At 46.3% G+C, this 15772-nt stretch overlaps 1 protein-coding gene across 2 annotated transcripts in view; it reads left to right on the plus strand.

Annotated features, from left to right (window-relative positions):
* The first annotated feature begins 523 nt into the window (after window positions 1-523).
* The window catches only part of LOC133935331 (protocadherin-9), a 191814-nt gene continuing 176565 nt past the window's right edge, over window positions 524-15772 (plus strand). For both annotated transcript variants that reach the window (XM_062381244.1, XM_062381250.1), the window contains exons 1-2: window positions 524-1211; window positions 1715-4865. In XM_062381244.1, coding sequence (XP_062237228.1) covers window positions 1830-4865 — 3036 coding nt within the window. In that variant the 5' untranslated portion in view covers window positions 524-1211; window positions 1715-1829. The remainder of the gene's footprint in view (window positions 1212-1714; window positions 4866-15772) is intronic.

A 15772-nucleotide genomic window follows, 5' to 3' on the forward strand; every position in this document is an offset into this window, starting at 1 on the left:
CTGCTTTCTGACGCGTCCCTGCAGAGCCGGATCACTCTCACCGTGCAAAAAAAAGCTAGAGGACAGCGACAGCTTCATCACCATCACCATCATCATCATCATCATCGTCACCCCCCCCCCCCCCTTCCTCTCCACCCAGCCTCGTTTTTTCTTTGGGGTGGTTAAAGCGTCTCTGCAGCCTGCAGCATCTTCGCAGAGCATCTCACCGCGGACTGCACCCCCCCGCCCCCCCCTCCTCTCCCGCCCCCTCGGTGCGCATTAAGTGACGTGACTGCGGCCCAATCGCGGGTGCCCCTGCTCGGCGCGTCGACGCCACTGAGAGGCGAGGGGGCGGCGTCCAATGACGAGGGTCGGCCGGGCAGCAGCGGAGGAGAGGAGAGGAGGGGAGGACGTCTGCGTGGTGTACTTCTCCAGCCCTCCTATGGGTGAACAGAGAGTTAGTGCAAGATATTCTGCTCCGGGAGCGAGAGCGCGAGGATAACCGGCGCACAGGCAGACGCTGCGCAACGGTGCCACACTGAGCCACCTTCTTCTATTTCATCCAAAGCTCCGAGCCGGATCCACTCTGAGATTTCACACCTTTTCTTCTTCTCCTTCTTTTGCCTCTTCTTCTTTTTTGGAGGGGTGTCATTTTGCGTTAAATGCCTTCATGATCCTTGTTTTAACCTTGTGCCTGCGTCGGCCGATGGGAGCTGTGTGAACTTGAGACATGACGGGACGCGAGTGTCTCCGCTTGCCTTCACCTCGTCGGAACCTTCACCTTAACAGGTAGCCCGGGAGCGAGAGGACAGGACAGAAGAAGACAAAAAATACAAACCGGGACGTGTAACGGGAGATGGGCATTGATTTTCGGGACTGGCTCCTAATGGAAGACACCGCAAACCACTGACCACCTGGCTGCTGGCTGCTGGAGAGCTCGATCACCGCAATCACCGCAGGTCGCGCAATTAGATCCCGTCCATTCCTGAAGTTCGATGGGGGGAAAGGAACTGCGACATATGAAGCCTCTGATTTTCCCCAGTTTGTGCGACCAGCCGGTTTCTACCTGAAAACCTGCTCTCGAGTCTGATTACTCGTCTCTCGCCTGGACCCAGATCTGACCGAGGAGGATATCTGTACCAGAATAAGCTCGCAGGCGCACAGGATGAGAAGACTATGAGCTGACTCACTCCAGTTTTTTTTTTTCTTCGCCTGAGCTGGAACGGATTTGGGTATGTAAGATAAGAATAGGTTCTCAAATCACACAGAACAAATGTACAAATCTGACTGAGCTCATTTTGTAGGCTTCATTCATTCACTCATTCGTGTGTTCATCCGTTTAGGAGCCGACACGCACAGACCCCGGCATCTTTTAAATTTGGCAATTTAAGTGTAAAATTAATAAGACTGTGCAATGTGCTGTGAAGTTTTGTGGCCACGGGCTTTTTCGAAGCGCTGAAAATTCTCAGTGACCATAAAATGTGGAGGCATTAGAAAATGGGGCGAAAAGACATGAAGGGCTGCTGCAATGTTTTTTTGTTGAATTTCTCTTTAATGGATTGTTGATTAAGGCCTATGTCCAGATTTAATAGTACATTATAAAAAAAAAATATATATATATCAGTGTTGACCTTACACCTAATTATGAGCAGTTGGTTTTGTTGTTAGTCAAATTGAATTACTGTGCATAGTGTGGCTATTTCACTGAAGAGAAACTCCTGTCGTGTATTCGTAGGTTTTGTCTGTGGAGGATTCCTGTCGTCACATCCAAGGAGTCACTGCCGGTAACGTCGCGGTTGCATAGAGAGAAACTCCCGAGCTGTGCAGCCTGGAAGCACGTTCACACCGTCATGGATCTAAAAGACTATTACCTGTTGGGCACCCTGCTCGCCTGCATATGGCTCGATCCTTCGATAGCCCAAGAGCTGATCTACCCCATCAGAGAGGAGCTGCAGGAGAACGTCCTCATTGGGAACATACCAAAGGACCTAAACATATCCCACACAAATGCTGCCACCGGGACGAGTGCTAATCTGGTCTACCGGCTCGTCTCCAAGGCGGGAGACAACCCTCTGGTCCGCGTGCTGAGCAGCACTGGGGAGATTTTCACCACATCAAACCGGATCGACCGGGAGAAGTTGTGCCCCGGCCCCTCGTTCGAGGACAGCGAGTGCTCCTTTGAAATCGAAGTGGTCATCCTGCCTAATGATTATTTCCGGCTGATTAAGATCAAAATAGTCGTCAAAGACACGAACGATAACGCCCCCATGTTCCCGTCCCCTGTGATCAACATCTCCATCCCCGAGAACACGCTCATTAACAGCCGCTTCGCCATCCCCTCCGCCACTGACCCAGACACGGGCCCCAACAGTGTTCACAAATACGAGCTGATCAACGGGCAGAGTGCTTTCGGCTTAGACATAGTGGAAACGCCTGAGGGGGAGAAGTGGCCCCAGCTCATTGTGCAGCAGAATCTGGACCGAGAGCAGAAGGATACATACGTGATGAAGATCAAGGTGGAGGACGGTGGCAGCCCGCAGAAATCCAGCACTGCCATTCTACAAGTGACGGTAACGGATGTCAATGATAACAGGCCGGTGTTTAAAGAGAACCAGATAGACGTGCACATACCGGAGAACTCTGCCATTGGCACGTCTGTGGTGCAGCTCCTGGCCACGGATGCAGACGTGGGGGCAAATGCGGAGATACGTTATGTGTTTGGGACGCAGGTGTCTCCTGCCACGAAAAGACTCTTCGCACTGAATACAACATCTGGCCTAATTACAGTGCAGAGACCCCTGGACAGAGAAGAGACAGCGATTCACAAGCTCTCGGTTTTAGCCAGTGATGGCAGCTCCAGTCCTGCCAGAGCTTCTGTCACCATAAACGTGACTGATGTTAATGACAATCCGCCCAATATAGACCTGAGGTACATAATCAGTCCCATTAACGGCACTGTTTTCCTGTCGGAGAAGGATCCCATCAATACCAAGATAGCGCTCATCACGGTGTCGGACAAAGACACCGACATCAACGGCAAGGTCATTTGTTTCATCGAGAAGGACGTGCCCTTCCACCTCAAAGCCGTGTACGACAACCAGTATCTGCTGGAGACCTCCGCGCTGCTCGACTACGAGGGGACCAAGGAATACAACTTTAAAATTGTGGCGTCCGACTCTGGGAAGCCGAGCCTGAACCAGACGGCCCTGGTGAGAGTGAGGCTGGAGGACGAGAACGACAACCCGCCTATTTTCACTCAGCCAGTCATCGAGCTTGCTGTGATGGAAAACAACAAACGCGACCTGTTCCTCACCACGCTCAGCGCCACGGACGAGGACAGCGGGAAGAACGCGGAGATCGTTTATCAGCTGGGACCGAACGCGTCCTTCTTCGACCTGGACCGCAAGACGGGGGTGCTGACCGCCTCCAGGGTTTTCGACCGGGAGGACCAGGACAGGTTTCTCTTCACCATCACGGCGCGGGACAACGGGACCCCCCCTCTGCAAACGCAGGCAGCAGTGATTGTAACGGTGCTGGACGAGAACGACAACAACCCCAAGTTCACACACAACCACTTTCAGTTTTTCGTGTCGGAGAATCTGCCCAAGTACAGCACTGTGGGGGTGATAACTGTGACGGACTCAGACGCCGGGGAGAACGCCGCCGTTTCTCTCTCCATCCTGAATGACAACGAGAACTTTATACTGGATCCTTACTCCGGGGTGATCAAATCCAACGTGTCATTCGATAGGGAGCAGCAGAGCTCGTACACGTTCGATGTCAGGGCTGTGGACAGCGGCAGGCCCCCTTGCTCCTCAGCCGCCAAGGTGACCATCAATGTCATCGACGTGAACGACAACACCCCCATCGTCATCTACCCCCCCTCCAACACGTCCTTCAAGCTCGTTCCGCTCTCCTCCATCCCGGGATCTGTGGTCGCAGAAGTGTTCGCGGTGGACGGCGACACCGGGATGAACGCGGAGCTCAAATACACGATCGTGAGTGGAAACAACAAGGGTCTGTTCAGAATTGACCCCGTCACAGGGAATATTACTCTGGAGGAGAAGCCAGCGCTGACCGACATAGGCTTACACAGATTAGTCGTCAATATCAGTGACCTGGGATATCCCAAATCTCTCCACACTCTGGTGCTGGTGTTTCTGTACGTCAACGACACTGTGGGCAACTCGACTCTCATATACGACCTCATCCGACGCACCATGGAGACCCCCATAGACCGGAACATAGGGGAGAGCAGTGAAACCTATCAGAGTGGTGACTATTTAACGATCATGATAGCCTTTGTGACCGGCGCCTTCGTGGTGATCATTGTCATCTTTGCCACCGTGCTGCTGCGCTGCCGCCACGCGTCCAGGTTCAAGGCGGCACAGAGGAAGAAGCAGGGAGCCGAGTGGATGTCGCCCAACACGGAGAACAAGCAGAACAAGAAGAAGAGGCGCAAGAAACGGAAATCCCCCAAAAGTTCCCTGCTCAACTTTGTCACCATCGAGGGGAACAAGCCCGACGACCCCGCCCACGAGCCAATCAACGGAACCATCAGCCTGCCGACCGAGCTGGAGGAGCAGGGGATTGGACGCTTTGATTGGAATGCCACGCCCACCACCACCTTCAAACCCAGCAGCCCCGACCTGGCCCGGCACTACAAGTCCGCCTCGCCACAGTCGGCCTTCCACCTCAAGGCTGACACGCCGGTGTCGGTGAAGAAGCACCACGTGATTCAGGAGCTCCCATTGGATAACACATTTGTCGGGGGCTGTGACACCCTTTCCAAGAGGTCCTCCACCAGCTCCGACCACTTCAGTGCCTCAGAGTGCAGCTCCCAAGGAGGGTTCAAGACGAAGGGCCCCATGCACACCAGACAGCAGGTAAAAGAGCACTTTTACTGGTCTATAAGTACTGCCTATAACTGCCCTGTTCCACAGTGCTAGAGTGTCAGTCCAGATTAGAGACTCGCTCTAAGTTCCTGTGAAGTAGCTGAAAAAAAAAAGTACAGGAGACATATACTGCTTCAGCAAGTTCCACTGTTTCTCAAATTCTAAATAAAAAAAAAGAGGAAGAGTTACTTGAACCCCTGCTAAGTAAAGGAGATGATTATTATGGACTCAACAATCACATGCATAAATTGGGGAGGGGGTGGGGGGGGGTTGATTATAGACTGATGTTTTTGTCATTCATATATATTTAATTCATATTTAACAAAAATGCAAGTTGGTGAGTGATTGCCTTGCCTTACTTTGTCTATTCAGCAGCCAGGTTAGAGCACTGGTTCAAGTGTACCACCATAACATTAAGTGTGACTCAATGTTCTCTGTGAAAGAAACATTTTTTTCTTGCCTATCTACTCAGCTCACTGTTTTCATCATGCACACATTCTCCCAGTACAAGACAAAAAGAAACCAAAAAAACCAACAGAATAGCTGACCTTTCACCTCTCTCCTCATAAATCTCCAGAGTGTGTTCATGTTTTATTTTAAATTTTACGTTTCCTCGTTTTTTTTTTTTGGTGCGACTCGTAACAAACACAACAAAAAAGAAGACCTTGTAACCTTTGCAGCACCTGCAGCAATAATACCAGTCGATAATTAGTCCGCCGTGGTGGTTGTTGTGAATGTCACAGTCGGCTTTGCTACATCATCTGGGCTCGAATTAAATGCCTCCTCTCAAAGCACACGGGCGAACTGAGTGAAGCTTGTCTGCAACTCGATACACATCCAATTCAAAAAGGATTAGCCAATAATGAGCCTCAAATTTCAACATAATCCATGCTGATTTTTTTGATTTTTTTTCTATCAAAGCCTTATTAATTTTGCTGCTAATAAAGCACCGCTACACAACACACAGCTCCGATCTAATGGGACACATGTGGACAGATTCCAGGGAGGCGGCAGAGAAGATGGGGGAGCGAGAGAGAGAGAGAGAGAGAGAGAGAGAGCAGAGCAGAGGGAGAAAAGGGGGGCAGAGTTAGAGCGTCGTCAGTGGGTCAGGCTCGATGGGTGGTGGTACTGAACCTGTAGGTGGCAGTGTTGCGCTGCATGGCGCCGCCTGGCACTACGCCAACCTGCAGTGGACTTAGAAATGCAAGGGACGGGAAGAAAAGGAGTGAAAACCTTTTGTTGGTCTTCTTAGCGAAACGCTCTCTCGCCTAACGACGTGGAGGCTGAGCAGGGAAGATTGATAATGGCAGTAAGAAAATTTGAGTGATAAGATCTCTTCCGGAGAGGGAGAGTGGAATCACAGGGGTGACTCCTGTCGATGCATACCTCCGGGTCACTGCATCCGGGGTTGGATTTAATGCGTTTCTGTGTGAGAGGCCGCAGTCAAAAGAGGCATTCACCCTGCCGCTATTTGTGTGTTTGTGTGTGTGTGTGTGTGTGTGTGTGTATGTGAGAGCGAGAGAGGGGGGGGGGCGTTCAAATGGGTGACGGTGGGGACCGAGGGGGATTCAACCCCAGAGGAGGACGCGTGAGATATGACACCCTACTGTAAGCACAACTCCATTGATTTGCTCAGTCATCCCACAATTCCAGCACGAGATTTATTGGAATCAATATTTCTGACGAATGACTCAAAGAAGCACACAAACAGAGGCGGCTTGCATTGCCATCGATGACACATTGATGACACAAATGATGCACCGCTGCAGATACTCTCGCTCGACACGTGGTCGTCTGAATTGTGTGTCTGTGTACTTGTCTATAGCGTAAATGTGAATCTTACTGTATAAACGCCGGGGGTTGAAACTGACCTCCAGTCGTGCCTCAGCCTAATTCTGCCCCACGAAGCACTTCAGCTGAGATTTGCCATTCTTGCCATCTTCATTCGATAGTGTCATCGCGACTTGAATTTCATATCTTGCAATCGTGCCATGTAACTCTGAAGGTCATTATCAAATTGTATGATATTTGTATATTAATGAAACTATATCCTTCACAGTAGCAATACCTTTGAACTACTCAAACGAATACGCACTAATTTATCGTGACTGCACACAAGGGTATACTTCCTTATCTCGCTTTTCAAAAAAGTAATTTATCTAACCACTCTTAGCTAATTGTCTTTGGACATTTTTAATGAAGACTCTCCAGGCATATTTGGTTTTGGTTATTAGTAATAACTCATTCCGAAAAAACAACTTACATAGAAATTACAGCTCATGTTGGAGGCTAAGTGGCAGTTATAGATTGTGGGGAAATCAATAACTCGGTGGACATGATTAACTGGCTAACGCAGGGTATGTTATCAGTGTCATTTCGACTTCCATATTTAGATCTTTCTTGTACAGTGCGACTGTTTTGTGTTGACATGTGCATGCCATCTCCATTTCATGAGCATTGACAAGTAGATGCCCATCCAGTGTATCCCATTCTTTTTTTTTTTTTTATATATATATATTCTCCTGGCATACTGAGTAAAAAAAACAGAGGATAATAAAAAAGAAAAAAAGAAAATAGCCAAAAATACCAATTACCTTTGAGTGAATCTTTATACAGACAGTATATCCAAAAGGTAATATCATCGGATTATCATATCATATTCCCTGCAGAGAAGAAGCGCTTTGGCAAAAAAGATAAGAACTCCAATATTAACAGGCTCCTTATATACACATAGATCAAAAAGTCAATATCATTTAGTTTATTCTCCATTTCTAAAATGTGCTCTTATGGGCTATATTGAAATTGTGGCCAGTGAGATGCCGCTGCGGTTTTTTAAAGCGTCAACAACCGACTCTGATACGATCAGGAAAATTTACCACATTGCATTGTTGCCTCACGGGCAACAAACCAATATCACTCACACAGTGTTGCCCAGAAGTTGACATGAAATAGGCAAATGAGAGAGGACATTAAACAAATACAATGGTGTGCAGAGCTCAGTCGAAAGCGTTCAAAATTGACCCGGTCCGTACAAATCGAAAAACCATTTTCTCAAGAGCCACATCTCTGCAGCATCAGCAGCGATCGATGAATAAGAAAACTGAAAGGAAATTAATAAACAAAGGGAGCAGAACGGACGGAGGTGAAGAGCAACAGCGATGGATGGAGGTTGTCAGTGTTGTCTTCTTCTTCTCAGAGGTCGCAGCAGTAGACATAACAGTGTCATCACAGACAAACACCCACTGGAACCATGACAGCTTTTTATAGAGACCCCAAACTTTGCTGATAGCAGTACGAGCCATCCTTCCCTTGGCTTTTCTTTTTTTTTCTCTCCCTCCACTTATTATTCCCCCTCCAGGGACCTGCATTAGTGTAAACAAGGGACAACTGAGGGAGAGAAAAAAAAGCATGAAAACACTGTCCCAGTTTCACAATGCAACACAAGCATCCAAGAAACCGAGTATAATCCTCGCCGTCTCACCGTCACTTCTTCCTTTCGGTCGTCTTTGACATAGATGCTGTTGACTCACACAACACGAGCCCACGAGCGGCTGTGCATTCACCGTGTCCTGTGCACGGCGTCCCAGGGCTCATGCTATGGACACGCTAACATTCTTTTACCGAGGGGCAGTCGTGAAAACATCGTGCAAATAATGTCCACATTTTAGCTTCTGTCTCTTTTTCCCCGAATGTGGAGACGAGGCTGTTCATTTTCTGTTGCACACAATGTGTAGAGATTAATATGTATGTCCTTGCAGATGCACGTGATGCGACTTCTTTCCCCCCCTCGCTTTGTTATGGTAATCGACTTTATATGTCACGGAGCACAATTCTGGGCTTTCAGTTGTGTAACCATGTGGCCTGAGCACCTCATGTGTGAGAAAAAAAGAAAAAAAGAAAGGCGTAATTGCTGTGGGTTATTAGTTATTTTCTTGCCTGGCAGGAAAGACGCGAGCGCTGAAAGGAGCCGTGGACGTGCAGCTCATTTCTCCCACACGGCTCTGATGTGCTCCTCCACAGCACAAATCATGCATTAGCTCCGGGGACAGAGTATAACAGCTCCCTTTTGTGCGGCTTCACCATAGATGCTGCGCGTATAGAACACAACTGACACCAGGTTGACTTAATCAAAATAATTCTGGAGATGTTCTGCTATAAATTACGTTCGGCCTCCCTGCATCAGCCTCGCATATTATCCCCCCCCCCCCTCCCTCTTGTTGTGACCGCTGCAGTAAAGTTGCCTTTCAAAAAATGCAGTAGATGTAGTATCACAGTTTAAAGCGAGCGACACGGGAGAACCCTTTGAGGAGGGCACGTGCTCCTGGAGATGTCTTGTCGGTTCTTTTAATGAATGGACATTCTATGCAAACAGGAGTTTGTACAGACCATTGTAATTATGGGGCCTTGGGGGAGTCGTCCTTCTTGTGCAGGTTCATTTGCCACATTAATAAGGGGATTAGTAGGACGTACGGGGGCTGATGGCGGCGGGAGAAGTTTGAGAAGATTAATGAACTATGACAATGTTGCACCTGAGGGGGAGAAGTCCGTTGCAATATCTTCTGGGTTGTGCTGACACCGAGTTTGGCGCCGTGGAAGAGGAAGATGGAGAGAGGCCGGTGATTGTTGCCGACTGTGATCATGCATCCTTCTCCTCAGCTGCCCTGTCACTTCTTAGCGAGCAGGGCCTGTGATCTCTCACACTGTACACGTCCATGGCGTGTAGAATCTCGCTGTATCTCATCCACGTGAGAGGAACTGGATAAATAACCGTAAAGACGCTAATTAACCAAGTCTTTGAGCAAATTCTGTGTTGTCTACAATTGGGTCTGCTGCCAACACCAGTTTAATAACGAAGCAATCTGCAGGTAGATGCAAGGAGAAGGAGCCCGACTCCTGCATACTCTTAGCGAGAGTGAAACGTAACAGATCCTCAAAACAAACGTAGCCATGGGGAGATAGTGAGCCAATAAGTCTGTGAGTGAAGTTTCTATCAAAGCTCTAAATCATCAGTGGAGGATTTGCTGGCTCCTTCCTGCAGAGAACATTGTATTTCTTTAAAAAACTTGTCATGTCCTCTACGTCTAGGCGGGTAAAAGGAAATGAAATGGATTGCGGCCTATACTAAGGTAGTGGTTGTGAGTACTACCAGAGTAGATTATTGCCCCAAGGGGGATCCAGTATTGTCTGCACAAAACAACAAAATAAATCAAAGCCCCGCGGTGGTACACTGGCTGAACTGTGGAGTTCATTTATATGTTTTCCTCTGTCGAGAAAAAAATGAAATGCTACTGATTTTTAATATCTTTATATTTATTTATTTATTTATTTATATATAGGCTTTTCTTTTCTACTTTGTTGTCTGCCAACACACAGTCGAAGGCAAATTACCAGGAATTACATTCGATTTTTTGTGAGCATTTTAAATCATTTCCATTTCCGTCTTAACCATTTTTGTGTTGAGATTACTCGTCTTTGTACTGTTTTTACATGTGCAATTTTGATGATGACAACTGTCATTTATCAAAAGGCCTTATGTGTGTGTGTGTGTGAGCGCGCACGTTAGTGATTTCTTTTCTTGCTTTCTTGGTTTGTTGTTTGTCCGTCACTTTTGGCTGGCAACCAATTCATTTCAGATTTATCATCCATTTTTGCAATTTCTCAAAGCAAATTGATTGATGAACAATCTTCAGAGGGTTTGCTTTGTGAACTTAATGTTTTGCATGCACAAAAAAGCCCCACCAAAGTCATTGTGGCTTTTGTGGAACTGTCATTACTTAATTCATCTCCATGTTTTCACTAATCCACAAAACACATTTCCCATTTCTCGAAGGCAATCAATCAAGTTGACATACTGGCTCCGTATTTATTCCAACACGGCACGACGATGGAAAAAAGAACTGACGACAAAACGCAGCTTAAAAACACTCGAGGTGACAACATGGCTTCTGGATTCTCTCAAATTGACCTCAGATACAAAGAGTAGAGGGTGGAAGAAAATGTTTCTTGACTGTTTGCTTGTCTACAAAAAAAAAACAAGTATGATATATACAACAACAACAAAAAAAAAAGATGAAGTTATGATGCTACTTCATTGTTTGAATGCCCCTTCCTCACCCCCACTCCAAACAACCCATCTCCCCTCTCCACTCCTCACTCGGCCCCCTCCACCCTCTCCCCTTGCCCCCCCCCCCCGCACCTCTCACCCATGTTTTATTGGGGTCAGTGCCGCTACATGCTATGTTAAATCACAGAGGGTGTGATCTGCTTTGTGTTCTGATCATTTGTGACAGATGAGGCTGCTTTGTGTTCAGCACGTAGTCCCACTTTCTTTCCCGCTAACCGTCCATCCCCCCCCCCCCTCCCTTATCATTAGAGAGAAATGTGTGTGTGTGTGTGTGTGTGTGTGAAAGACGGGCAAAGTGGCGCTGTATGTCCTGACATGACAACCCCCGGAGGGAGACGAGTCCTTGTCATTGGGTTGTTGTGTCAAGTGACACACGGGGCTGCCGCTCTGTCACCAGCGTGTGCCAGTGTCTGAACTAATAGTTGTGATAATGGCATTGCCAGCCAAACCCGCCCTCCAGCAAAGAGCCGCCGCACTTGACTTGAAATGTGACTGCCATTGACTGCTCTGCCACCGGGCCCCATAGCTCACAGAGACTGTGTAACCCTCATCCATGTAAATCTTTCTTGTATATATGCGATGTTTCATGTAAATTGAACTCCTGGTAATCTTGCCTAATGTGCTGTGTTAAACAATAATGAACTTGTTTTTCATTCTTTTTTTATTTATTTGCCCCCCCCCCCGCTTTTCTCCTTCTCCTTTTTCTTTTCATTGCTGGGTATACATAAATTACATTTGAAATAAACTCTGCCAATTATTCCGTACAATGCAAACTCCTATTCTGTCTTTGAAAGCTTTATTTGAACAGTGCTATTCTACCTTTATAATTTCATAATAAATGTTTCAAAGAGACGGTTTCTTTCCTGTTTTTAATTTGTCTGTTTGTTTTCTCGTTGTGATGTTGTGACAAGACTTAATGTATGAACTGGAATGTGCCGCTGCGTGTGAAACCAGCTCCAATCAGAAATTGTCCGTAAACAAGTGCGTCTGCGTACTGTAGCGCCAGGTTGTGTGTTTTTTTTAAGAATCAAAAAGAATGTCCGGTTTGACTGGATCCGTTATTTCGGAATGAGGCCCACAGAGTCACTGAGGCACGGCCGGTGTAATAATACGCTCACAGAGACAGTGATATTTCATTTGAAAGTTAATTTAAAGAGGGGCATCGTTTGGTAGGGGGAGATTTTTCATCTTCTTAAAAGACTCACACACGTCGTGCTCGTGTCTGCACGTGCAGCTCGGAGGCGGGATGCTGAGTTTATAACCGAACCGGCCTAAACACACGAGAGTCAATGGGATCAAGTCAGCAGCTGCTCGCAAACATCTGCTGTGGACATTGACTCTTTCAAAACACAACTCACATCCACATGTTGTCATCGACAGATTTACTGTGTGTGATGTTTGTTTCTCTCTGTGCTGGTGGTGAAGGGACAGTTCCTGCACATCTTCAATATGTATAGTAAGATACAGGAAATGAAAAAGAGCCACAGTTTTTGTTTCATGAAAGACAGGATACTTCAATTCAGCTGTCCGAGGGAGCCATTCATGTCGGTGTCCTCCGAAGTCTTTTAAATAGGAAACGCCACCCTCTCTTACTGTGGAGTAAGATGTGATATCTTCACAAGCAGTAAAAACAGGAAGAATCGTTACAGCCGCAAACTAGAAGCACTCAATGGTTTGTGTACCTCGGCCAAAAGTCCCTTTAGATACAACTGAGCTGCAGCAGATTTCACACACTCACAGATGTCAGCCCCTTCAAATCCTCCTTCTTCATCAAGATCGAGGAATTCAAAACTGAAACTATTGAAAAGTGCAATGTTAAATGGTTCATAACTGCATCAAGCTACGTTTTCTGTGATTTTGCTTCAACAGACAAACAACCACCCAACAAACAATGGACAGAGGTGAAAACGTAACCTCCTCAGTGGAGATAGTAGTTCTTTCAACACAAATATTAGTTTTAGGATGAATTTTCACATCCCCATAAGAAACTGATTTATTCTTACTCCATGTGGTGAATTGTCAGACATAATGTCAAAAACATTTATTTCCACAAAATGTCTACCACACCCAGACTTCACTTGATGGTAGAATCTTAAAACTGTGTCCTAAACTGCACATTTTCTTGTGTATGTTCACTTTTGCACGATTGAGATTGAATTCTGATTGGTTGAAGCTTGCACAACTCTTAATTTACACGTCTGCAAGAATCCATCAGAGCCGAACAGCAAAAACCTGCATCTTTAAAATCCCAGTGCTAATTCTGTTTGCACAGAAATAACCAAAGTGAAATCATCACCTTCGTCATCATCTTCATCGTTATCATCTTCTCCACCATAACAAACAATAACACTGTCAACGTGTACTGTACATGGCGGGTATCTGTTGTTAACACTGTCTCCTTTCCCCCTAATGTAAGAGCTGACTCTTTTTTTGTAGTGGCACTCTCAGTTGTGTTAATCTCCAGCCACCTTCCATTTTTTAAGAAGCACAGATGTGTCACCTCTTAACTGGTTTTCTTGCAGAAGAGAGCGGAGGGAAGAGTGTGGATTTCAAAGTGCCACGCCAACACATCTATGGAAAGTAGACCTAACTCAGCTTAATCTGTCCACTCCGCTTGAAAGCCAGCAGCGGAGCTTAGTCTGCATTCGAGTGAGGACGAGGAGGGGGCGAGGATAAATAAATAAATAAATAAATCCAGGCTTTAGAGTTTGACCTCATCTAGACGGTCACTTTCAAAAAGCTGTGTGCACTTACTGACTGGAATTTGAAACCTGACTTCTGACCCAAAGTATAATCATATTTCCTATTTTCCAAAAAGAAAAAAAAACGGTGGGAAAGCCGTCGCTAGTATTGCATCCGTGAATATTATATCAGGTTGTGCCGTCAGCGTCTCCCCAACCTCATGAGGCCAGATTTACAAATTGAGTGTGGGGACGGTGAGACTGTAAGATACCGTGGATCTGTGGAAATGCTGTGCTATCACTGAGTTTGGTGCTTTTACTGTGGAGGCTTTGCTTTTCGCCCCCTGCTCTTGAGTATATTTTGGTCTCAGATGTGACCTCCGCATGCACAGTGTGGTTAGTGAATATCCCTTTTTTCTCTTTTGCAAAGCATTTCTTCAATTAACACGCCGGTGGCACGAATGTAGCTCACACGTCTTTTGCCAATGAGAGAGCAATTAGTAGATAGCAGACGAGACAAAAGTCTTTTTCTCACAAAGAGATTGAAACTGAAACCCCACAAGCGACCGGATGAATTGAATTCCGTGTAGATGTTTGACAGAACGCGGGCGATGGGCACGCACCGCCTTTTGTAGCACGTTGATAACCCCCCCCCCCCCCGCCCCATGTTCACATTGTTCTGTTCTACAACTTTGTCAATCGAGGAAATTGAGAGCACATGGCAGAACATGACATCCGCTCCCACGATTATCCACACAGGGGATGATGTCATGTCACATGTCCTTCTTACCTTGTGTGGAGAGAAACCAGACCGATCCGGTCCTTGGTCTCCCCACCTCGACTCAGAGCAGCCCTTGTTTCATTATGCATGGCCATTACCCACTGGTCTGTATAAAAAGCCAATAAGCCTGATTGATTGATGACTCATAGGTGGTCAAACACATGATTCACTTTAAGCATTCAGATCTTTACCTTAAGTAAAAGTAGCAACGCAACAAGGTAAAAACACTCCTCGGTAAATGAGGTCCATCGTTCAAAACGTTACTTAAGTAAAAGCACATTATTAAAAACAGCATTAGTATTCAGGAAAGGCTGTGGTAGGAATATGATTTATATCTGATCATTATTATGGATGCACTGATGTGTAACTTTTTTGCTGTTGTACCTGGTTTGAGCCGAAGCCGAATTTAACTACAACAATATACCGTCGGCCCGTTTAATCTTCAGCGATGCATCATCAATCTAATAATTCATACATCTGGAGAACCCGTTCATCTTATCGGCTTCGCACTCGTGTGTATCGTTAGACGTCCAATCAGGTGCAGTGTCGATACGTTCAGTATTAATAAACAGGTGAACAGCTCTTTGTGCAGCAGCTTCAGGATTCTGTGGACTGAGTCTTTACCTGCCGCAGCTCATCTGTTGCAGGTCACTCTTACAGTTCCAGGAGGAAAGATGCAACCAGCTTTTTCCACTGGCAGAGCAAACAGCCCTTTCCAGTCAGGCGTTATTAAAACAGTCAAAGTTTAAGAATAAAGTTGCTTAAAAAAGGAGTCGAGTGAATGTACTACTGTGCAGTTCTGAAGACAGTATGTAGGATGCAGCTATATTTATCTGCGCTGGAAATAAAAAGTCTGTAGCTGCATACATTTACAGATGAAATGGAATTGCTGCTTAGACACAGCGGAGACCTTTAATGTGTTGAAAAGATCAAGGCCCCAAATTGAAAAGAAAAAGTCCAGTTGAGTGGTCACACTGTCAGAAACAAAGGTCCCTGTAAAGTGCACAGTAGCAAAAGCCTTTCTATAAATATCAGTGGGGGTGTTTACCAAGTGGTGTGTGCTCAGCTTTTCCTGATGATGAGCACAGAGTTAAGAGGTTAAAGCCGAGATTGGGAGCAGCCTCATAATGATCTGTAATGGTTTGAAGACACTGTTATTAACGTTATAATGTTCTTGCATTGTGTTTAAAGCAGCATTACCATTAAGGAATGGAGGCAATGCACTGTATGAGGATGACTTAAATACCATGTACCCTGCCGTTGGACAGATATGTAATTTACAGGAGTCAGATCAGACCTCTGTTATAAAACA

The sequence above is a fragment of the Platichthys flesus genome, chromosome 1 (assembly GCF_949316205.1).
Source record: "Platichthys flesus chromosome 1, fPlaFle2.1, whole genome shotgun sequence".
NCBI classification, from domain to species: Eukaryota; Metazoa; Chordata; class Actinopteri; order Pleuronectiformes; family Pleuronectidae; genus Platichthys; species Platichthys flesus.